This window comes from Salvia miltiorrhiza, chromosome 4 (assembly GCF_028751815.1).
Source record: "Salvia miltiorrhiza cultivar Shanhuang (shh) chromosome 4, IMPLAD_Smil_shh, whole genome shotgun sequence".
Lineage (NCBI taxonomy): Eukaryota > Viridiplantae > Streptophyta > Magnoliopsida > Lamiales > Lamiaceae > Salvia > Salvia miltiorrhiza.
In genome coordinates, this window is record NC_080390.1 from 651,987 (window position 1) to 677,929 (window position 25,943).

General features: G+C 37.8%; 1 protein-coding gene and 1 long non-coding RNA gene across 2 annotated transcripts; one reads left to right on the forward strand and one right to left on the reverse strand.

The window, feature by feature from the left end:
- Positions 1-10,736: 10,736 nt before the first annotated feature.
- Positions 10,737-14,394, reverse strand: LOC131021999 (uncharacterized). The gene is made up of 4 exons (XR_009101123.1): positions 14,164-14,394; positions 14,021-14,076; positions 11,814-11,878; positions 10,737-11,228 (listed from the first exon to the last, which is right to left on the reverse strand). It is a non-coding gene; the product is annotated as an uncharacterized LOC131021999 (long non-coding RNA).
- Positions 14,395-18,065: 3,671 nt separating this feature from the next.
- Positions 18,066-18,956, forward strand: LOC131021099 (uncharacterized). The gene has a single exon (XM_057950189.1). It carries the CDS (start codon positions 18,066-18,068, stop codon positions 18,954-18,956), a length of 891 nt encoding a protein of 296 aa, XP_057806172.1.
- Positions 18,957-25,943: the final 6,987 nt, after the last annotated feature.

Sequence of the window (25,943 nt, forward strand, 5' to 3'; positions counted from 1 at the left end):
CTCGTTTTCGTTAAAGTTGTTTTTTTTTTTTAGTTGTTAGTTCTTTTCCTTAATTTTAATTTTTGTTAAGTTTCAGTAAAAAAAAAAAAAAAAAAGAGATCGGTGGGAACGTGGCAGCCCTACAAGAGAGCATTGCGAACTTGAGCGCCACCATTCGACAGGAGATGAGGCGGCAGCGCACACGGTGATTTCCTTCCTTTTCTTGTTTTGTTTCGCTTGTTTCTTGTGTTGTCTTTGTGTTTTGTGTTTCGTTGGGTGTCTTCGTCGTCCCTTACTTATGCTTTATTTTGTTTGCTTGAGGGCAAGCAAAATCTAAGTGTGAGGGGGGCGTCTTTGAGTTCTTGTTTCGTTGAGTCAGTTTTATGTTGAGTCTGTGGACTGTTAGCCTTTGGATTGTTGAAATGTTAGTGATGAACATGCTGCCGAATTAGATTGTGTGATGAACTTGAGATTTGATGCTTGAGACTTAAGAATTGGTGATTGAAAATTCTGTGTTTTGTTGGATGATATTCGGAATGACAAATAAGAGCAACAATGAATAAAAAGCCACATACAAGTGAGATTTGAGCCTATTAGAGTAGAGCACCCTCTACTATTTTATTCTTGAGTGGTTTGTTATTCATGAGGTTATGATATGTTGTGTGTCATTGGTAATGCATGATAGAAGGCACTAGGGTAGCCCTTTTGGCTTGCTTTCCATTTCCTACCTATGCATTCACCCCTAGTGAGCCCATTGCAGCCTTGACCATGTTCTTTGTTGTTAGTCACTAAAATAATTAGCCAAGGCCTGTTTTGGACTCTCTCTTTGACCCTATTGTGCATGTTTGAATTGAATTACATCCTATTTGAATTCTGGAGGAAGTTGTATCTGTCTGCCCAAACAGAATCCATGCTGAAAACTGTTCTGAACCGTGGAGGGACGATCTGTTTGGCCAAACAGGGACTGTTCTTGATGGCTGGGCTAAGTTTTTCTGTACCGAGCTGAATTGTGAAATGATTCTCTGTATGTTGTTTGAAAGATGTGAATGAAAGGTTGTCACAGCCCACTATCCCAATGACGGGTTAACCGGGGTTATGACTTGGGTGAACAATAAGAAATGGAAATTTAAAAGGGATTTACTAAATAACCAACATTAATAACAACAAACTAGTGGTATATATATATATAACCACTTGGGTAATTAACAAATGAGTCAGCCATAACGACTAAACCCCAAATGAAAGTTAAACAAAATGAAGAAGTAATAAGTTCCACAATACGATAACAAATTCAGAGTGTTTGCAGCGGAAAAAACGTGTGAGTTATGCATATGGAGATGCATACTCAAGGTTTCATTACATAAACATCAAAAGAGAAATCCACTCAACACCAATCCATTCCATCGCCTGCTCAACCTGCACATTTAGAAATACATGCAGGGCTGAGTATAAAAATACTCAGTGACATAAGCCGAAATACAACATGCATACATATATAAATTGAACTGCCATAACAGTAACACACAGGGGTTTTCATAAATGACCTGCGCTTACTAAAACATTTCGTTCATTTTCATAAAGGTGGATGCATCCCATTTTCAGTCTATATGATCCATATCTGTCCTTTCTGTCACGCGCCGGGAAGGAGGCCTCCTTACCACGGACGCCAAGACCGGTCGCAAGCGACTCGCGGTCTCCATGAGTGTACACGTTAACCCTAGCTAGCGACCTTTGTCTAGCATAGGATCCCAATTGGATTTCCTTTAAAGTTGGCGAACCAACACAGATAGGATACATATAAAAACATAAACATTTTGGCAGTCAATCATTTCATAAACATTTCATTTTCATAACATTTTCATTTTCATAAAGGGCTTTAAACATATAAGCATTTCATAAGAACTGAATAAATAGTCAAAACATATCATGCATATATATTCGCATATGAGGCCTACGTCACGCAGGGGATCTCTATATACGTAATAATAAAATAATGCCCACCTCAATTGTTCTTAAAGCTGGCGTGGAGTCGTTTCTTCTTCTGCTTCACTTTCTGTCGCCCGGACCTTCATTGATGAAGAGTCGATAAGTTCGTGAAGAAATTGTCATAAGACAAAGTCTAATTCTACGTGCCTAAGGTATCTTTTAATGTTTTAGGGTTCTAGCATCCATATTAATCTTGTTTCATTCAATCAATAAAATGTAACCAATTATCATGTAACTATCATATAGGTTCGAACCCATTTGTTCGAACATCAACATGTACATAATCCATAACCTCCCTCTATACCCGTCATTTAGTCAAGTACTCCATCAATTAAGAACAAGTCATATATTATCACCTTGAAAATTTAATCATTATAAATCATGCTTTCTCATACTTCGCACATTTTCATCACTTAAATAAATAAATCATTTATAAACACATGCTTAGTAATTTAATATCTCAATTAAATCCCAAGCTCATTTGATAAAGTAAATCATATACTTAATCATTCTATAACACAATTCCACATAAATAGTTTCAATATATATTTTTTTTTTTTAAAACATGAAGCCATTCTAATAGGACATTTTAATTCCATTATAATGGAATTACTCATAAAATAATTTAATCCTTTTTCTTTAAAAAGAAACCATATTTATAATATTCTATACATTTTTTTTTTTTATAAATAAGAAATTCCATTATTCATTTATAAATAATAAAACATTTTAAAATCCATTGAGATGAAATAAAACATTTTAACCATTTAAAAAAATCCATACTCGTAAGCTTTGAAAAAAATTTTATCATGTAATAAATGGGGCTTAATCCCAAAATATTTGCTTTTAAAGTCCATTAATAATTTAAATAATAGAATGGACTTCATTTAGAATAAATAATCCCAACTTCCAATATTAAAATTTAAATCAAGAGATTTAAATTCACTAAGTAATTTAGTGAAAATTTAAACATTTTTTTTTTTTTTTTTTTAAGAAATAAGGCCAAAATTCGTAGGCCTATATTTAAAACAATAGCCCAAGCATTTAAATAAAATTAGCCTACACAACTAAAATAAAAACCCATCAATTTTAAAACAAAAAGAGCCCAGCAGAAGTAAAATAAAATCGGCCCAAACAAATTAAAACATGATTCGGCCCAATGGAAAGAGAATGGGCTTGAGCCCCAATTAAACCTAACCCTAATACATACATAACACACACGCACAACACACACAACACACACCAGCCCCATTTGCTCTCTCTTTCTCTCGGCTCTCTCGCCTCTCTCTCTCTGCTCGGTCGAGTGCGGCGCCGCCTCCGGCGCGCCGCCTCGCCGTGCATCTCCCCTCCCCCTCTCATACTCTCGGTCTCTCCTCTTCTCTCTCTATCGCGCCGGAAAAACAGAGCCACGGCTCCTTGCTCGGAATAGGGCAGCAGAGGCTACCCCCACCGTCGCATCCATCTTCGCCGTCCACAACCACCGCCGGACTCACGGGGAAGAGCCGAGCGTCGCCGCTCCCGTCGTTCGTCTTGCTGGAATCGCGGTGGAGGCCGAGCCTTGCCTCGCCGGGAAGGTAGGCTCCAGATCTGAGCTCCCCCTCTTTTTCTCTTTTCCGGCCGACCAGGAACAGCTCGGTGCTCCCGCTGCCGTGTCGCCGCTGCCGATGCCGCCGCATCGTCGTCACCGGAGAAGATAAGTTCTCCCTCCTATCTCTCTCTCTCTTTTTTTTTTATTTTTACAGAAGCCCTAACCATCTCTCTCTCTACCCTCTTCTCTCTCGTTTTGGCAGGACAAGGGCTAGCGGCTGTGACGCCGCCGCCGTCGCCGACCGTGAGCAGCCGTCGGCTGCTCTCACCCCCAACTCTCCATTCCCGGACATACACAGAAGGCAAAGACACAAGAACCCCCAATTTTTTTTCAGTCCAGATTCAAAATATAGAACAAGTTAGGGTTTAAAAAAAAAAAAAAATCTGTTCTTTCAATCATTCATTTCCTTTTTATTAAAACTGATTGTACATGTAATAGATTAGAGAATATAGTAAAATGTGTGCGTGTGTATTATTCTGTTGGTGGTTCTCTGATGGTGATAAGCTGATGTAATTGAAACAATAATAGTCTAAAAGAAGTGGTAATGGATGCGTGTGTTCGATCTGTTTTCATTTGAATCATAGTTTTGTAATTTAACAAATGAATGTATGGAGAAAGTAAAGTAGGAGGTAACCTTGATATGAGTAGGAAATGAGGAAAATCTTCTTTCTGAATTCACCAAAATTGGATCTGCGAATTTATTCAGCCAAGCTTAACAATGAAATTTTGGATCTGAAAACTATGAAAGAATTGGAAGAATTATTGGACGTTTATTACCTCTTTCTTGTTTTGGGAAATCTTGGAAACTGATTTGGAAAGCTGGAATCAGTGAATTATAATTCAAGCATAAGAACGTATAGCTTGGATCAAAATGTTAGGAGGAATGGGAGGAATGTTGGCTGCTGATTTTGATTAAATAAAAGCTAATTGCATGTTGAGATGTTAAAGTGTAGAAGATGGCTGGCAAAAGAAGGTGTAAAGAGTGTTTAGTGGAATGATGAGTGTGGAATAATGAGTGTTTAGTGGAATGATGAGTGTTTAGTGGGATAATGAGTGTTCAGTGGGATAGTTGGCATATGATGAGTGTTTCCAACACCATCAATTTATTTAAGAGTAAGATGGATGTGGAAATGTGTAGGTGCTAGATGAATGTGATGAATAAAATCCTTATTCTGTATTTGTAATACTAATTTCGGGTTCTCATATAACGAAGCTTCGTTATAACTCTCTATAAATACATATTTTATAACTCGTTTTATAAGTCGAAAATTAATTACGACTTCAAGTAAATAATAGAAATACTATTTCTATCGTATATAAATTAAATAACATGACTCTGCTAAGTCAGTTATAATCCGAAATAATAATTATTGACTACTCAATAATCCTTTAAATCTCAAACGAATTCAAATAATAATAAGAATTTAGCACATCAAAACACATATATAACAATTAAATCATATCAGATAAATCAAATCAGTTTTATTATTAATGGATGCCGAACCCTAATTATTAAGTCTTTAATCAGTGATTAAAAATTGGGATATGACATACTATCCCCCTTAAAATAAATTTCGTCCCGAAATTTGTACCTCAGGAAATAATTCTGGGTATTTCTCCTTCATGCTAGACTCGAGTTCCCATGTCGCCTCTTCTTGATCATGGTGCTTCCAAAGGACTTTTACTAAGGGTATCGATTTATTCCTTAGTACTTGAATCTTCCGATCTAAAATAGATTCGGGTCTCTCCTCATAGCTCATATCTGGGCTAAGGATAACGTCGTCTCTTTGGATCACGTGTTTTGGATCATAAACATATTTTCTCAACTGCGACACATGAAACACATTATGCACATTCCCAAGGCTTGGCGGCAACGCCAGCCTGTAAGCTACCGGGCCCACCCTTTCTAGGATCTCATAGGGTCCTATAAAACGGGGTCTAAGCTTACCCTTTACGCCAAATCTTGTAATCCCTTTAGAAGGAGAAATCTTCAAAAAGACTTTATCCCCACACTCAAACTGCAAGTCGGTTCGACGTTTGTCGGCATAAGACTTCTGTCTATCTTGGGCCTCTTTAATACGCTGTCGAATCTGACGGACGATCTCAATCATCTCGCCTACTGTATCTGGCCCCAAGATTCTTCTTTCGCCGACTTCATCCCAGTAAAGCGGCGATCTACATTTCTTCCCGTATAACGCCTCATAAGGTGCCATGGCGATAGTTGCTTGATAGCTGTTGTTGTAAGCAAATTCGATTAGTGGCAACACACGCTCCCAATCTTCTCCTCTATCTAGCACAACAGTCCTTAACATATCTTCTAGCGTTTGAATTGTCCTTTCGGACTGACCGTCGGTCTGCGGGTGGAAAGCTGTGCTGAAATTCAACCTTGTTCCCAATTCCTTCTGCAAGCTTATCCAGAATCTGGAGGTAAACTTAGAATCTCTGTCGGACGTGATTGTCTTCGGCACCCCATGTAAACGCACGATCTCCTTGATGTAGAGTTGGGCTAACTTATCTGATCTATACGTGATAGGGATAGGCAGAAAGTGTGCGCTCTTCGTGAGTCTGTCAACAATGACCCATATTACCGTGTTACCTCGTCTTGTTTTTGGCAATCCTGTAACAAAGTCCATTGCAATATCGTCCCATTTCCATTCTGGAATCTCCAAAGGCTGTAGCTCGCCGTAAGGTCGTTGGTGTAAAGCCTTTACTTGCTGGCAAACTAGACACTTTTCGACGAATAAAGCCACGTCTCGTTTCATTCCTTCCCACCAGAAATTTTCTTTTAGATCTTGATACATCTTAGTGCTTCCCGGGTGGGCGACATAAGGAGTGTCATGGGCTTCGCTCATGATCTTGTTCTTGAGTTCATCGTCATGAGGGATGCATATTCTCTTCTCAAAGAAAATAGCATTGTCGGCTTCTTCGTGATAGTTCTTGAGATTTCCTTCTCTTATCTTAGCTCGTAATTTCTCCAATTTATCATCCTTCCTTTGAGCTTCTACCACCAATTTCCTCAAATTCGGTATAATCGCGACCACCCCCGCTATTGTAGCAGGTGGGTTTATCACCTCTAATTTCATCCTATCAAAATCTCGTATGAGCTCTTCTTCCTTTGTAAGGATGTATCCCAGTTTCAATGGAACCTTGCGGCTCAATGCGTCGGCTACTACATTGGCCTTCCCCGGGTGATAATTTATACCACAGTCATAATCTTTTACTAATTCGAGCCACCTTCGCTGTCTCATGTTGAGATCCTTTTGCTCGAAAAAGTATTTTAGACTTTTGTGATCGGTGTAAATCTCACACCTGACACCATATAGATGATGTCTCCAAATTTTTAGTGCGTGCACTACCGCCGCTAGTTCAAGATCATGGGTCGGATAATTCAATTCGTGTGGCCTAAGTTGCCGCGATGCATATGCAATCACTTTGCCTTCCTGCATCAAAACGCATCCTAGTCCGTTCTTTGATGCATCCGTGTAGACCACATACTCCTTGTCTGGTTCCGGAATTGTTAGCACTGGCGCTGTAGTTAGCTTTTCCTTGAGCAGCTGAAAACTTTCTTCACACTCGTTAGTCCATGTGTATTTAATTCCCTTTCGAAGCAATTGCGTCATCGGCCTTGCTATCTTGGAAAATCCCTCAATGAATCTTCGATAGTAGCCAGCCAATCCCAAGAAACTTCTGATCTCGTTTGGGGTAGTTGGCGACTTCCATCCTTGTACTGCTTCCACTTTGGCGGGGTCCACCTTAATACCTTCTGAAGATACAATATGTCCCAGAAATGTAACTTCTTTGAGCCAAAACTCACATTTGTTGAATTTGGCAAAAAGGCGTTCATCCCTAAGAGTTTGCAAAACAGTTCTCAGATGTTCCCTGTGTTCTTCTTCATTCTTGGAGTAAATGAGGATATCATCAATAAACACCAAGACGAATTTATCCAAATAAGGATGAAATACTCTGTTCATGAGGTCCATGAACACAGCTGGTGCATTTGTTAGTCCGAACGGTACAACTACGAACTCGTAGTGACCATATCTTGTTCGGAAAGCCGTTTTGGGTATATCTTCATGTCTAACCTTTAACTGATGATACCCAGACTTCAAATCGATTTTGGAGAAAACACCCGCGCCCTTGAGTTGGTCGAATAAATCATCAATTCTGGGCAATGGATACTTGTTCTTAAGCGTTAGCTTGTTCAGCTCTCGATAATCGATGCACAATCTCAAGGTTCCATCTTTCTTCTTGACAAACAGCACCGGCGCTCCCCATGGGGACACACTAGGCCTGATGAAGCCTAGGTCCAGCAACTCTTGTAACTGGATTTTCAACTCTTCCAATTCCTTCGGGCCCATTCTGTACGGTGCTTTTGATACCGGCGCCGCTCCTGGCTCTAGATCGATGGTGAATTCTACTTGTCTGTCAGGTGGTAATCCTGGCAAATTTTCTGGAAAAACATCTTGAAAATTCCGCACGATCTCTACATCTTCCATTGTCTTTTCGGTCTCAATTCTCCCGTTCAGGTATACGAGGAAGGCTTGGCAGTCTTTCTTGTTCATCATCTTCCTTGCCTGTAAAGCTGAAATAGTCGGCACTCTGTTCCTCCTGCATATTCCGTGGAAACTCAAAGCGTCCCTTCCTGGAAAGTTGAAACCGATTTTCCGCTCTTGGCACAATATCGTGGCATAGTTCTCCGCTAGCCAGTCCATTCCCAGGATTATATCAACGTCCTCCATCGATATAACATGCAAGTTGTTTGCTATAACCTTAAACGATCCTATGGTCAGTTCTAGGTTCGAGCAAGCATGTGTTACTACTGCTATTCCTCCTATTGGTGAAGAAATTCTCAAGTCCTGATTAGTCTTTTCAGGTTGGAGCTTTAAAGTTTTTACACATACACTTGCAATAAAAGAATGCGAGGCACCCGTGTCGAACAGAAGTATAACAGGTGTGTCAAGTAATGTGCCCATACCTGCCAAATTCCCTTGGTTGTTTCCTTGTTTATTCTTGTGCAAGGCATAGGCTCTTGCCTGTGGAATTTGCGGTGGACGTGCCGCAGGTCGATACTGCTGCTGTGGTGGTGGGTAGAGTAACTGTTGGCCTTGGATAGCCCTGAGTGGTTGTACTTGGCCCGGCTGATTCGGCCCTTTCATTCCTCCTTGTGGTTTTCCTTGGCAGTCTCTGGCAAAATGGCCCTTCTGGCCACACTTAAAGCAGGTATTGCTGCCAGCCAAGCATATGCCGTGATGTGACTTGGAGCATTTGGGACACAAAGGTGCCCTGAGCTGGCCCTGATTGTTTCCAGCTGATCCTGGATTGACTGGTCGTCCTTGCCATTGCCTTTGTGGCATCATGTTTCCTTGCCATGGCCTCTTGTTATCTTGGTTGTTGTAGTAACCCCTATTATTGTTGTTGTTGCCTTCCCATTTTCTCTTCCCACGATCGTTGTTTCCCGGAGCTTGAGTCTGGGTTGGGCGGTCTTCAGGCATTGCTGCTTCAACATCCAGGGCTCTGCTAAGTGCTTCAGAGTGGGTGAGATCACCATGACTAGCAAGCGCCATCTTGATCTCATGCCTAAGGCCTGAACGAAACTTCTCGGCCATCTTTTCATCAGTGTCGATCAGATGAGGGGCATAGCGAGACATGTCGCAGAAAGCGCGATCGTATTCCGTCACGGACATCTTGTTTTGTTTCAGATTGAAAAACTCCGTCTCTTTCTTCTTTCTGTAGCTCTTGGGAATGTATTTATCGTAGATCTCCGTCTTGAAGTCTTCCCAAGTCAGGTTTTCCAATTGTTCGAGGGTCATTGCCCTCTTCTTGGTTTCCCACCAAAAATCTGCCGACCCAGTTAGTTGGAATGCAACACAAGAGAGTCTCTCTTGATCAGTACAGTGAAGAAAGTCGAAAATCCTTTCCATTGCTCTAATCCAGATTTCGGCATCAGTCGGGTTGCCGGTCCCGTTGAATGTTGGCGGGCTCTGTTTAAGAAAAAGTTCCTCAACCCTTCGTGGAGGTTCGTTTGCGGTTCCCACATTGTTTCTTGGGGCTCTTCTGGGAGGCATTCTGTGCTTCAAAAATAAAAGATCCTCAGTATATTCCTTACCTCAATTCATAACATATTCCTCTTGATTTAATCATGAAAGCATCATAACAAAACATCTAAATCCTTATTGATCACAAGAGGGTGCTAGGACAACTAAACAATTGTAAGGCTCAATTCTTGAACGATATCAAACAAAGTGGTGCAGAAAAATTTGTTGAGAAACTCAAACGAATAACCAGATGGTAGAAAGGAGTAACTAATAGGTCGAACAAAATGATCTAGAGTAAAAACTCATCTGGCTTTTCAACCGAAAGTTGAAACACATGGGTCTTCAACCCAAAAGACGTCGACTGATATTTGGATCATGTGGACTGGCTAGGTCCAATCATCATCACCTCCCAATCACACGGAAAACATCATCCCAAACTTAAAAAGCCGTGGACAACTATTCATAATAATAAAACTTAAGCTCGTACTGACAACCAAAAGCTTAATTTAAAGTTCTATGTCCTATTGGACCCAAACCCCCGCTATAACATGTACACAAATATATACATATATATATAGGCAAAGCATACTGTTCTTAAAATCTATCGTGTACTAAAAGTCGATTCGGTGTTCCATCGCGTGTGAACATTTGAACGTAGAGACTATGCTCAAACCCTTGATGCAGCGTTTGCCTTGAATTCGTCTTGTATCATCATCCCGTGTTTTTCCTTCAACGTGTACATGTCTTTTCATTCCTCTTTGTAGTTCAAAAGAACCATTGTTTTCTTGTGGAAGCTGAAATGCTCTAAGTTCTCTTTCATTATTCTACATCATCACTTTAAGAATCTAGATTGTAGAGATATCCTACTAATCCAGCAGTCTATGTTCTTTTAGAATAGTGATCATGCAACTTATAGCAATCTATGTTTTCTGGGGAAAGCTTGCATGTGTCAATTCTCTATCATTCTTCTCTTATCATAACATCATAACTGCAATGATATGCCATGAAAGGCAAAACATTCAACATTTCAATGAAATGCAAAACATTCAACATTTCATCATAGCATGCTCTTTACATAAACATTTTCATGAAACAGTTTAGAATAATAACATCTTTAAAACATTGTAACTGCAGTTACCTTTTTCCTTGATTGAGCACGATGCAATGGAGTGTTGAGCGGTGTCGTATGATCCCACATATGTCAAGTGAATCAATCTAGACATGACTTTTTAGAATAAGGTTTCTAGGGCCAGAGCAAATGAACTGCTCTGATACCACTCTGTCACAGCCCACTATCCCAATGACGGGTTAACCGGGGTTATGACTTGGGTGAACAATAAGAAATGGAAATTTAAAAGGGATTTACTAAATAACCAACATTAATAACAACAAACTAGTGGTATATATATATATAACCACTTGGGTAATTAACAAATGAGTCAGCCATAACGACTAAACCCCAAATGAAAGTTAAACAAAATGAAGAAGTAATAAGTTCCACAATACGATAACAAATTCAGAGTGTTTGCAGCGGAAAAACGTGTGAGTTATGCATATGGAGATGCATACTCAAGGTTTCATTACATAAACATCAAAAGAGAAATCCACTCAACACCAATCCATTCCATCGCCTGCTCAACCTGCACATTTAGAAATACATGCAGGGCTGAGTATAAAAATACTCAGTGACATAAGCCGAAATACAACATGCATACATATATAAATTGAACTGCCATAACAGTAACACACAGGGGTTTTCATAAATGACCTGCGCTTACTAAAACATTTCGTTCATTTTCATAAAGGTGGATGCATCCCATTTTCAGTCTATATGATCCATATCTGTCCTTTCTGTCACGCGCCGGGAAGGAGGCCTCCTTACCACGGACGCCAAGACCGGTCGCAAGCGACTCGCGGTCTCCATGAGTGTACACGTTAACCCTAGCTAGCGACCTTTGTCTAGCATAGGATCCCAATTGGATTTCCTTTAAAGTTGGCGAACCAACACAGATAGGATACATATAAAAACATAAACATTTTGGCAGTCAATCATTTCATAAACATTTCATTTTCATAACATTTTCATTTTCATAAAGGGCTTTAAACATATAAGCATTTCATAAGAACTGAATAAATAGTCAAAACATATCATGCATATATATTCGCATATGAGGCCTACGTCACGCAGGGGATCTCTATATACGTAATAATAAAATAATGCCCACCTCAATTGTTCTTAAAGCTGGCGTGGAGTCGTTTCTTCTTCTGCTTCACTTTCTGTCGCCCGGACCTTCATTGATGAAGAGTCGATAAGTTCGTGAAGAAATTGTCATAAGACAAAGTCTAATTCTACGTGCCTAAGGTATCTTTTAATGTTTTAGGGTTCTAGCATCCATATTAATCTTGTTTCATTCAATCAATAAAATGTAACCAATTATCATGTAACTATCATATAGGTTCGAACCCATTTGTTCGAACATCAACATGTACATAATCCATAACCTCCCTCTATACCCGTCATTTAGTCAAGTACTCCATCAATTAAGAACAAGTCATATATTATCACCTTGAAAATTTAATCATTATAAATCATGCTTTCTCATACTTCGCACATTTTCATCACTTAAATAAATAAATCATTTATAAACACATGCTTAGTAATTTAATATCTCAATTAAATCCCAAGCTCATTTGATAAAGTAAATCATATACTTAATCATTCTATAACACAATTCCACATAAATAGTTTCAATATATTTTTTTTTTTTAAAACATGAAGCCATTCTAATAGGACATTTTAATTCCATTATAATGGAATTACTCATAAAATAATTTAATCCTTTTTCTTTAAAAAGAAACCATATTTATAATATTCTATACATTTTTTTTTTTTTATAAATAAGAAATTCCATTATTCATTTATAAATAATAAAACATTTTAAAATCCATTGAGATGAAATAAAACATTTTAACCATTTAAAAAAATCCATACTCGTGAGCTTTGAAAAAAATTTTATCATGTAATAAATGGGGCTTAATCCCAAAATATTTGCTTTTAAAGTCCATTAATAATTTAAATAATAGAATGGACTTCATTTAGAATAAATAATCCCAACTTCCAATATTAAAATTTAAATCAAGAGATTTAAATTCACTAAGTAATTTAGTGAAAATTTAAACATTTTTTTTTTTTTTTTTTTAAGAAATAAGGCCAAAATTCGTAGGCCTATATTTAAAACAATAGCCCAAGCATTTAAATAAAATTAGCCTACACAACTAAAATAAAAACCCATCAATTTTAAAACAAAAAGAGCCCAGCAGAAGTAAAATAAAATCGGCCCAAACAAATTAAAACATGATTCGGCCCAATGGAAAGAGAATGGGCTTGAGCCCCAATTAAACCTAACCCTAATACATACATAACACACACGCACAACACACACAACACACACCAGCCCCATTTGCTCTCTCTTTCTCTCGGCTCTCTCGCCTCTCTCTCTCTGCTCGGTCGAGTGCGGCGCCGCCTCCGGCGCGCCGCCTCGCCGTGCATCTCCCCTCCCCCTCTCATACTCTCGGTCTCTCCTCTTCTCTCTCTATCGCGCCGGAAAAACAGAGCCACGGCTCCTTGCTCGGAATAGGGCAGCAGAGGCTACCCCCACCGTCGCATCCATCTTCGCCGTCCACAACCACCGCCGGACTCACGGGGAAGAGCCGAGCGTCGCCGCTCCCGTCGTTCGTCTTGCTGGAATCGCGGTGGAGGCCGAGCCTTGCCTCGCCGGGAAGGTAGGCTCCAGATCTGAGCTCCCCCTCTTTTTCTCTTTTCCGGCCGACCAGGAACAGCTCGGTGCTCCCGCTGCCGTGTCGCCGCTGCCGATGCCGCCGCATCGTCGTCACCGGAGAAGATAAGTTCTCCCTCCTATCTCTCTCTCTCTTTTTTTTTTATTTTTACAGAAGCCCTAACCATCTCTCTCTCTACCCTCTTCTCTCTCGTTTTGGCAGGACAAGGGCTAGCGGCTGTGACGCCGCCGCCGTCGCCGACCGTGAGCAGCCGTCGGCTGCTCTCACCCCCAACTCTCCATTCCCGGACATACACAGAAGGCAAAGACACAAGAACCCCCAATTTTTTTTCAGTCCAGATTCAAAATATAGAACAAGTTAGGGTTTAAAAAAAAAAAAAAAATCTGTTCTTTCAATCATTCATTTCCTTTTTATTAAAACTGATTGTACATGTAATAGATTAGAGAATATAGTAAAATGTGTGCGTGTGTATTATTCTGTTGGTGGTTCTCTGATGGTGATAAGCTGATGTAATTGAAACAATAATAGTCTAAAAGAAGTGGTAATGGATGCGTGTGTTCGATCTGTTTTCATTTGAATCATAGTTTTGTAATTTAACAAATGAATGTATGGAGAAAGTAAAGTAGGAGGTAACCTTGATATGAGTAGGAAATGAGGAAAATCTTCTTTCTGAATTCACCAAAATTGGATCTGCGAATTTATTCAGCCAAGCTTAACAATGAAATTTTGGATCTGAAAACTATGAAAGAATTGGAAGAATTATTGGACGTTTATTACCTCTTTCTTGTTTTGGGAAATCTTGGAAACTGATTTGGAAAGCTGGAATCAGTGAATTATAATTCAAGCATAAGAACGTATAGCTTGGATCAAAATGTTAGGAGGAATGGGAGGAATGTTGGCTGCTGATTTTGATTAAATAAAAGCTAATTGCATGTTGAGATGTTAAAGTGTAGAAGATGGCTGGCAAAAGAAGGTGTAAAGAGTGTTTAGTGGAATGATGAGTGTGGAATAATGAGTGTTTAGTGGAATGATGAGTGTTTAGTGGGATAATGAGTGTTCAGTGGGATAGTTGGCATATGATGAGTGTTTCCAACACCATCAATTTATTTAAGAGTAAGATGGATGTGGAAATGTGTAGGTGCTAGATGAATGTGATGAATAAAATCCTTATTCTGTATTTGTAATACTAATTTCGGGTTCTCATATAACGAAGCTTCGTTATAACTCTCTATAAATACATATTTTATAACTCGTTTTATAAGTCGAAAATTAATTACGACTTCAAGTAAATAATAGAAATACTATTTCTATCGTATATAAATTAAATAACATGACTCTGCTAAGTCAGTTATAATCCGAAATAATAATTATTGACTACTCAATAATCCTTTAAATCTCAAACGAATTCAAATAATAATAAGAATTTAGCACATCAAAACACATATATAACAATTAAATCATATCAGATAAATCAAATCAGTTTTATTATTAATGGATGCCGAACCCTAATTATTAAGTCTTTAATCAGTGATTAAAAATTGGGATATGACAAAGGTGCTGAAAAAAAAAAAAAAAAAAAAGAAGAAAAAAAATGCACCAAGTTGAATTAATTGAGCATGCAGTTGATTGTGATGATCTTGTTGCCTAAGGATGAGTTAGTGTTGGTTCCTCATATGCTTAGTATTTTTGGATGTGATTCAGTTTAATATGCACAATGCTTGATCTTCAATGTTTGAGCTTAGGACCCCTAGGATCTTGCCTACATCATTGATAGTCCTTAGCCCCATTACAACCAAAGAAGAAAGACCTTTTTGAGTTACTATGTGACCACGACATATCACGACCGATTGGATCTTCCTTCTTGAGTGTGAATTTCCAAATACATCTTTGAGAGATTTGATGATCCCTGAAGTCGTGATATCAAGTGTGTCATATGTGGTGAATGATAAGAGGCACTAGGGTAGCCAATTGGCCTGCTTTTAAATTCCTACCGTACACTAACCCCTAGTGAGCCATGTTTGAGCCTTGCCGTGATTGTTCATATTAGTCACTATATATATATAGCCGAGGCCTGTTTTTTGTGAACTTTCTCTTTGGTCCCATTGTGCATGTTAGAATTGAATTACATCCTAATTGAATTTTTGAGGAATGTGCATAAGGATACTTGTTTGCCCAAACAGAACCGAGCCGAGTTTACATTCTGAATCTAGGACAGATGGTCTGTTTGGCCGAACAGGGGAGATGTTGACAGTTGGGCAAATTGTTTTTTGATGTACTCTTTGCATGATTGTGTTGTTTTAATAAAGTGGTGCAGAAAAAAAGAAAAAAAGAAAAAAAAAAGAAAAAAAAGAAAAAAAAAGAAGAGAAAAACAGAAAAAAGAAAAAAAAGAAAAAAAAAAAGAGAGAGAAAATAAAGGTTGCACCAAGTTGAATTAGTATACATGCATTGAGTTGTTTGATGGTTGTTGCCCATGGTTGAGTTGGAAGTTGCTCTTCATATGTTTAGAATTCTTTGGGTGTGATTTGATTCGAACATGCACGATATTTGATCTTCAATGTTTGAGCTTAGGACCCCTAGGATCTTGCCTACATCATTGATAGTCCTTAGCCCCATTACAACCAAAGAAGAAAGACCTTTTTGAGCCATAATGTGACTGCGAAATATCATGACTAATTGGAGTTTCTTCTTGTGTGAGAATTACCTTATCTTATGGAGAGATTGAATGAGCGTGAGAGTTGCACTCATTGTTGCCTAATTTGGACTAGATTGATGATGAAAACACACTTTGGAGGTTCATGTTCTTAGTTCGAGAGTTGGGAAGTGATGGTGAATTGCATGATTCGATTTGATAGACTGTTGCGTTCCTGATGCTTTGATGTTGCTTGGCTAGTCGTTTGGTTTGTTCGTGTCTTATCTCGTTTCCCTTTTTACTTTCATGTTCTTTGCGTGTGTTTGTTGTGTGTTTGTTGTGTCTGTTTTCCGCTCTTTCGTTTCTAGAGTCTTCGTGTCTAGGAAGAGAGTTGCTTCTAGGGGCTGAATTTCACCATTAATTCTTCTCTTATTTCATACTTGAGGACAAGTATGATCTAAGTGTGAGGGGATTTGATGTGTGTATTTTAGCTACCTAGTTTAGTGTGCGTTTCGCCGTGGTTTCATGTGATATTACATGGTTTGCTATGTTTCGGCGCAGGAATGAGAAGAATTGGAGATGGAGCTGCTAATTGGAAGAAATTGGAGAAAGATGAGCTTTCGATGGAGATTTGACGTGAAGATGGAAGATAGTTAGAGATTGGGCTTTTAAATTACTTGTTATATTTTTATGAAGCCCAAAACCCTTGTTTTATTTTATTTTGGATTTAATTAGGTGAAAGGGCCGAAGCCCATAGTTTTGGATTAGGCGGCATCTTATAGGGTTTAATTCCCTAAGCTTGGGCCGCATGCATGCATGGGAAGTTAGGTTTAGTTTTTTTATGAAACCCACTTAGCCGCAATTTAGAGGAGAGAATTAGGTTGCTTTGAGATTTACTTTTCATACCTTTTTTATTCCTTAAATTTTTAGTACTTGACGTATTTATGGGAGATTAGTTCAAGTTATTTGCTGGCTTTAATTTTTGGAATTGCGGCTGGATCATATTGGTGGCAGAAGACTTTTGGTTACATTTGATTTAATTTCAATTCAGCGATTTAGTTTAACTCTTCGTAGTCATTTAATTTCAATTATTTGTTTATTGTGTTTGATTATTTTTTTCATGTTTACTTTTGTTTATTTGATAGTTTCTATTTCAATTATGAGCAGCTAAACTTTTAATTCGGCGAGAATAATGAAACACTAATTTATTAATCTGTGAGACCTAATTGATTTTAAAATTGGTTCCTATTGATTTCGATTTATTCCTTGTGTTTAAAGATAATTCTGATTTTATTTAAGTCTGATCAACTTAGGTTTAATTGGATTATAGTCAATTAGCACTTCCAATCCGTAATTGTTGGAATAGGGCTGATTAGTGGCAAAACTACCATGTTCGTAGTAGGAATTAATTGGTATATTAATTATTACTAGCGTATCTAGGATAATTGGTATAAATTGGGTTCCTTCACCTTAATGCTATTAGAATATTAAATCTAAGACTGGCGTATCCAGCTAGGTTATATTTTAATAAGGGAAATAGACAAGACTAGCGTATCTAGCTGTCTATCGACACAGTAAGTAGGAATTGGGGTATGTCAGTGCGTATCACGGTATCCTATAACTAATTGGTTAATAGGGATAAATTAATCTTTGCGTCGATGATCAGAGCTGTGAATTAGTGTGGATTTATTCGAGCCGAGTTACCTTTTTATTGATTTATTTCGAGAGTTATTTTATTTGATTTAATTTGCTTTTTAGTTGATAATTATTTTCTCAAAATTAAGGCGTGGTGGCATCACCAAAATTATAGATTTTAGGGGATTGAATGATTTTACCTGCTCTCTGTGGGATCGACCCTGCTTACCATTATACTAATTTATTTTGGTAATTCCGCAGGAATTATTTGGTGGTATACGACGTCCACCAGCAGTCAAGGGTGATATTGAATGGGACAAAGATGGGATTACCTTGAAAGGGGGGAGGGAATCGGCTTCTTGCTGGTGGAATAAAGTGTTGAGTCTGAGCAAGGGGGAAAGTGGCAGATGGTTCATGGAAAATCTGGAATTTCAGTTAGGAGAGGGTGAGTCAACATCTTTTTGGAATCACCACTGGACAGGGAGTTTGACACTTGCTGACCAATTTCCAAGACTTTTTCGCCTCAGTAACAACCCTGGGGGCAGCATTAAAAGTATGGGAACATGGAACGATGGAGTCTGGGAATGGAATCTTGAGTGGAGAAGAATCCTGCTTGATAGAGAGAAAGACCAAGTTTCTGCTCTCCTGTCCTCTATCAACAATTTTAAGTTGGTGAAGGGGAAACCGGATGGTTGGAAATGGAAACTTTTGCCGGATGGTTGTTTCACTGTTAAGTCGGCATACAAGGCAATCTGCGACGGGGTTTGTGCTCCTCAACAGAAGAATCATGCCTTATCTGTCATTTGGAATGCACCGGCTACACACAACGCTAAAGTGACTGCTTGGAGGATGATGTGTGGAAGAATGGCGACGATCGACAATCTCTTGAAGAGGCAGGTTCCTATCCCGAACTCGGAGATTGTTTGTAAACTCTGTTACCTAGAGGATGAAGACACAGAGCATCTTTTTTTCTCTTGCCAAAAGTCCACTGAAATCTGGTATGTGATCCTCTCCTGGCTCGGTGTTCAGTCGGCTCTTCCTTCTTCTAAAACTGCCCATTTTCTCGCCTTTATTAATCTGGGGCGTAAGAAGGATGTTAGATTCCTTTCTGGGGCCTGGATCTGTGTGGTTTGGTGTATTTGGAAACAAAGGAATAGATGCATTTTTGACCAGGGGAGTTGGATCAAAGAAAAAATTGTTGCAGAAATCAAATCTCGTCTGTGGGGATGGCAGAAGACTTTCCAAATGGGCTCTCTTCCTTCTGATTTCAGATCTTGGTTTGAAGCAGTTAGCTTAGTGGACTGATCTCGTTTCTCTTCTTCTTTTGTTTTTCTCCTTCGTCTTGTGACGATTGCTCTTCTTCCCTCCCATTCTGATGTTCTTCTTTTGGTACCTCTGGTACCTTTCGATCTTTCAATTAATTTTTCCTTATAAAAAAAAAAGATAAGTTATATAGCCATTTTAGGCTTAAAAGACTATAACATCATTTGACTTTTTTGAAACTTCGAGTACTCGATGGCACCATCGTGTACACCATCGAGTAATGAAAAAAATGAAGATTTTCTACAACACTTATCGAGTAATCGAAGTACTCGATGGTGTACACGATAGCACCACAAGTACTCGATGGTGTACACGATGGTGTCATCGAGTACACCATCGAGTACAAAAAAGTCAAAAAGTGTTATAATCTTTTAAACTTAAAATGACTATATAACTTATCTATTAACTAGGGCTATAAAACTTATATTTTTATGAAAGAGGGCTATAATAAAATTTTCCTCATATAATATCGTCCTGCAAGCTCTCATCTACTCAGTACTCAGTTTGTAAATAGATTTATATTCATTTTTTATTAGTTGAGTTTTACATTCATTGTCATCCTGATATCTTACTCAGTTTGTAATTTTAATCATTTTAATTCTAAATTCATCATAAGCTTTAGAATTTATCTTATACTTCTCTTTTATAGATAGATTCAATAAAAATAATTCATATTCATATTCAATATTAATTCACTATTGAAAATCAAAATTTAGATTATAAATATTGAAAATCAAAATTTTTGACAAAGGACATCCACGACATCTTACTCGACTTTTATTTGATAATTAAATTTATAAATAAAACATATTTACTCATAAACACTTTTATTTGCAATATGCACAAAATTCGTTTCATGCTTTAAATCAAACTAGCTTTTTGCATGCCATGCAATGCAAGGGAAAATATTCTAAATTTTTTATATTTATGCAATATAATGATAAAAATAATTTTAACTGAATTTATTTGAATTGAATATTGAAAAAAATAAAGAAAAATTCATAATTATAAATTGATATTATGAAAAGTAAAAAAAAAAGAGTTAAAAATTAAAAATACTAATACAAATAATTAAAAATAGATTTATTGAAAAAAGATGATAAAGGAGTGATAATTTTTTTAAAATATTAATATTTAAACAAATATATTTTTTAATATTTTCAATCAAATATTTACATAAAATATATCAAATTAAAGCTCTTGGCTTGATCTTTAATTTGATATACATATCAAATATTTTGTAGTTAGTCGAATTTCACAAATTTGAAAAGAAATAAAACAAAAAACAAGAAGTTAAAGAAAAATAAATAAAAAGAGAAAATATAGTTCACAAATAAACCTTCAGTTTTGTTATAACTACAAAATTGCTACTCACTTTTCAAATTGAAAATTGCCTTTTTAATATATTATAGGTAATAAGTATTACACTTAATATATTCACATAATAATATTATGCATTCATTTTTTTAAAAATAATTAATTAACTCAAATTAGAGTCTAATTAGATAAACTGGAAAATTTAAATAAATTAAGCTTAAGTCTTTAGCCATATTAATAAATAAATAAGCTCAATTTTTTTTTCACCGCCCAAATTAATGAACTAAATAGACAGCCCAAGTTTAATAAAACAGTACCAAAGGCCCATTCTATCTAAAATAAATAAAGCAGGCCCACAGAAATAAGGCCCAAAAAACCAGTTCCTTCGTATCTTCTTCATAAACACACTCCCACAAAGGAACCCAAGCCCAACATCACAAACTCGATTGTTATAGTCCATAGATACATACTTTTTTTTTTTTGGCAAAAAAGATAACTGTAAATTAAAAATCGGAATGTACAATATCTAGTAGTCAGGAAAAAAATCCGTCCCGATTGACTAAAACATGATGAGCTAACGCATGAGCTGCTCTGTTCGCTTCGCGACGAATCCATAGATACATACTTATCTACTTTATTTCATTCAATCTTAGATTTTTGTTTGAATAATGGATGTGTGTGTTGGTCTGCAAAGCCTTCTTTCATACTGTGATAATGAACATAAAGAAACAAGTAGAGGAATTAAAAGGTAAAATCATTAAGAATGTGTTATGTGATGTTGCTGTTTATGTAAAGAAATCTGCCGAAAATATTTGTTGCAAAAAGAATGAGTTGAGAAAAGAGAAGAAAACAAATTGAGAATTAGTCATTTACCAAAAGAGATCTGCAAACGAAGGTGGACTCGAACTCAATACCTCAAATCTTGAGCATTAACCATCTATCACTAGACCTACACACGAATTTTTGTATGGTAGTAATGTTTTGATGTAATTTTATTTATATTCAATTCCTTTTTGTGAAGTTATTTACTGGTTTAGAATGACGCGATTGGTTTGAAATTTCTATCAAATTTGGAGTATGTTAGATAATTACAAATTTCAATGAGGATATTCAGTAAATTAAAGATAACTACACCTCTCCAACAAGAGGAGCAAGGCTGTTAGAAGTAGAAACAAATAAAAATTTGAAGTATATATATAAAAAAAATTAAAATGAGCTAAGCAAAGCAATAACAGTAGCAGTAGCAGATAAGTATATAAATAATGTGTGTAGTGTGGTTGATTATCCTCTTAGACCAGATGATCTTCTTGGTAAACTAAACTATTGCCTCACCAACTAGTAATCAAATCAAGCCCATCCTTGAGACTAAGGGATATTGGCTATACAAATGACATCTCATTATGTATATATTGTAACAATCTCTCTCTCTCTTGGGATGAGTTATACAACTTATACTCCCTCTGTCCCTCAAAATTGTGACCTTATTACTATATCGGGACGTCGCTGAAAATTGTGTCATTTTCGTATTTGGAAATGACCCCATTGTTATTTCTAATTCGTGTAAAAGCGTTTTATTCGAAGGGAAAGCTCGTGTTTTGTTTTCACCGAGGACTGGTCTGCAATTACCAAAAGGCGGAGGGGTTTAGTTGTGCAAATATCTGTTATATCGCATCCGTTAGATCTGATCGAGCGGCTGAGATTGAAGGAAGGTTTCAAAGTTAGTTATAACTAACTTGTGCAGCTCATCTTCTTCGTCGAGAGAGCTGTTTTTGCAGAACACGCAGAGTGAAGAAAAACAGAGAGAAAAAACCACTTGTTGTTCAAAGTTTGTGTGAGACGAGTGATTTCTGTAATCGAGAGTTGTATCTCTTGTATTCGAAGTTCGATCGATCAATAAAAGTGAATCTAGTTTCTTGGCCCGTGGATGTAGGTTGAATAAACCGAACCACGTAAATCTTTGAGTTCTTGTGTTTACTTCGCATTTCTCGTCTTTAAACCTTACAAGTGGCGCCGTCTGTGGGAAGGGGAGACCACGTTCGGCGAGAAATGTCAATGCCAAGAATCGAATCGGAGAAATTCACGGGGAAGAACGATTTCGGATTATGGCGGATAAAGATGCGCGCACTTCTCACGCAGCAGGGTTTGGCATCGGCCTTGAAAGAAAATGATGCAAAGGCTTCATCATTTTTAACAGATACTGATTCGAAGGAAAGGATAGCAGCAGCAGCTGATGCAGATCTGAAATGGGCAGAAATTCGTGAGAAGGCACATAGCCTAATCATATTATGCCTTGGAGATAAAGTGCTACGGGAGGTGGCAAGGGAGCAATCTGCAGCAGCTGTATGGGCGAAATTGGAGTCGATCTACATGACAAAATCTTTGGCAAATCGACTCTACCTGAAACAAAGGTTGTATTCTTTCAAGGTTCTTGATAACAAACCCTTAGAAGATCAACTTGAAATCTTTAATAAGATCATTGATGATCTTGAGAATGTGGATGTAAAGATTGTGGATGAGGATCAAGCAATCATACTGTTGAACGCTTTACCTCCTTCATATGATCATCTCAAGGATGCTATGTTGTTCGGTAGGGAGAATGACATATCTGTGGAAGAAGTGCAAGCAGCTTTGAAAGCGAAGGAGCTCCAGAAAGCATCTGTTTCATCATCATCGAAGGGAAAGGAAGCCGTAGGTGAAGGCTTATCCATAAAGCAGAAAGGTGGAAAGTTCAAAAAGAACAAGAAGGATTTCAAGAAAGGAAAAACTGACAAGGAAAAGAAACCATCAGATGATGATACTCAAAATTGCTATCACTGTAAAAAGCCTGGACATTGGAAGAGAGATTGCTTGATATGGAAAAGAAGCCAAAAGCAATCGAATTGCAGTGAGAAGAAGGAACCCAAGGAAGATGAAATTTGTGATGCTGCAGAGGCCCTGAACATAATTGATGATCACATAGATCATCAATGGGTACTAGACTCAGGATGTTCATTTCACATGTGTCCAAATGAGCAATGGTTTTCTGAGCTCAACCATCAGGAAGCTGGTTCAGTCTTATTAGGCAATGATCAATCTTGTTCTGTAGAAGGAGTTGGATGTATAAAACTCAAGCTACACAATGGCACTGTCAGAACATTGCAAGAAGTTAGGCATGTTCCAAACTTAAAGAGAAATCTGATTTCACTTGGGATTCTTGAAAGAAAGGGATATCAGTGGAGATCCATAAATGGAGGACTTGAAGTTATCAAAGATAATAAGGTTGTCCTAAAGGGAGAAAGGAGAAATGGATTATACTACTTATTGGCAAATACTGTGGTTGGAAGCAACAATTTGGCAAAGCAAGACTCAACAATATTGTGGCACAAAAGGCTGGGGCACCTGGGAGAAAAAGGGCTCAACCACCTGCTCAAACAAGGAAAGATCAATAATCCTTCAAACTTCAAGCTAGATAAATGTGAACAGTGTGTATTGGGAAAAAGTAAGAAGCTCAGTTTTGAAACTGGGAAACATACATCAAAAGGAGTCCTAGAATACATCTATTCAGATTTATGGGGGCCAACAAAATCTGAAAGTCTGGGCAAGGGGAGGTACTTCATGTCCATCATGGATGATTACTCAAGAAAATTATGGGTAATCATCCTGAAAGATAAGACAGAAGCTCTAGACAAATTCAGAATATGGTGCAAGGAAGTTGAAGTGGAGAAGGGTGTGAAGGTAAAATGTTTGAGGACAGACAACAGGCTGGAATTTGTGTCTAAAGATTTTGATGAATTCTGCTCTGAAAAGGGTATAAAGAGGCACAAAACTGTACCAGGGAACCCACAGCAAAATGGGGTTATAGAAAGAATGAACCGCACAATACTTGAAAGAGTGAGGTGCATGCTGTTTGAAGCTGGATTACCTAGAAGGTTTTGGGCAGAGGCAGCTGTCACTGCAGCTTATTTGATAAACAAATCACCATCAGCTGCTATTCAGTTCAAATGCCCAGATGAAATGTGGTATGGCTCAAATCAAACATACTCACATTTGAAAGTGTTTGGATGTAGAGCATATGCTCACATCAAACAAGACAAGTTGGAGCCAAGAGCCATAAAATGTATCATGCTTGGTTATCCAAAGGGAGTGAAAGGATATAAGCTATGGTGCACTGAGGCAGGATCTGGGAAGGTTATAATCAGTAGGGATGTTGTGTTTGATGAAGCACAAATGCCATATCTCGTAAATGCTGAAAGTTCAAACTCAAATCAAAATCCACAGAATGAGATTGAAACAGTTCAGCTGGATTATTTGGGAAGGCATTGGCCAGAATCTGCTGATTCAGGTGGAGGCACTGAACACCAACAATTGTCTGAAGAAGAAGAAGAATCTCCTGCTGACACCAATGATAATTTGAGAGACTATCAGTTGGCAAGAGATAGGACCAGGAGGAACATCACACCACCTCACAGATTTGGGCATGCAGAGATGGTCTATTATGCTCTCAGTGTGGCAGAAGAATTGGAATATCAGGAACCTAGAAACTATCATGAAGCTATGAAAAGTGCAGAAAGGGAACAATGGCTGCTAGCAATGAAAGAAGAGATGAACTCTCTTGAAAGAAATGGTACATGGATTTTAGTTACAAAGCCATTGAACAAGAAGCTAGTGAGTTGTAAATGGATTTTCAAGAGGAAAATTGAACACATTGGGAAGGAACAGATCAGATACAAAGCCAGACTTGTGGCAAGGGGATTTACACAGAAAGAGGGAATAGATTATAATGAAATATTCTCTCCAGTTGTAAAGCATACTCCCATAAGGATTCTGTTGGCAATAGTGGCTAAATTTGATTTGGAGCTTGAGCAAATGGATGTTAAAACGGCCTTCCTACATGGAGAACTGGAGGAGAAGATTCACATGACTCAACCAGAAGGTTTTGTTCAACCTGGGTCAGAGAATAAGGTATGTCTACTGCAAAGAAGCTTATATGGTTTAAAACAAAGTTCTAGGCAATGGTATAAACGGTTTGATGAGCATATGAAAGTATTGGGCTTCACTAAATCAAAATATGATAGTTGTGTGTTTATCCAAAGAAAGGGGGGTTCTGCAGTTGTATATTTACTCTTATATGTTGATGATATGCTAATAGCTAGCAAAGAGAAAGCTGAAATAAGGATTGTGAAGGAAGGTTTGAGTAAAGTTTTTGAAATGAAGGATCTTGGTGAAGCCAAGAGAATTCTTGGGATGGATATTGTTAGAAATAGAAAATCTGGGGAGCTCTGGTTACACCAACAGGATTATATATACAAGGTGTTAAAGAAATTTAACATGCATGAGTCAAAGGTTTTGACAGTACCTCTAGCAGTGGATATGCAATTATCTGATGATGATAAACCACAATCAGAAAGGGAAAGGATGCAAATGAGGAATGTTCCATACTCAAATCTTGTAGGCTCTCTGATGTACACTATGGTTTGTACTAGGCCAGACATTGCTCATGCAATTAGTGTGGCAAGTAGGTATATGGTGGATCCAGGATATGCACATTGGGAGGCACTGAAAAAGATACTTAGATACTTGAAAGGTAGCTCTAGTAAGGGTATTCTATTCAGGAGGGAATCCACATCAGAGGGATCAGAGTTGATGGGATACACTGATTCAGACTATGCAGCA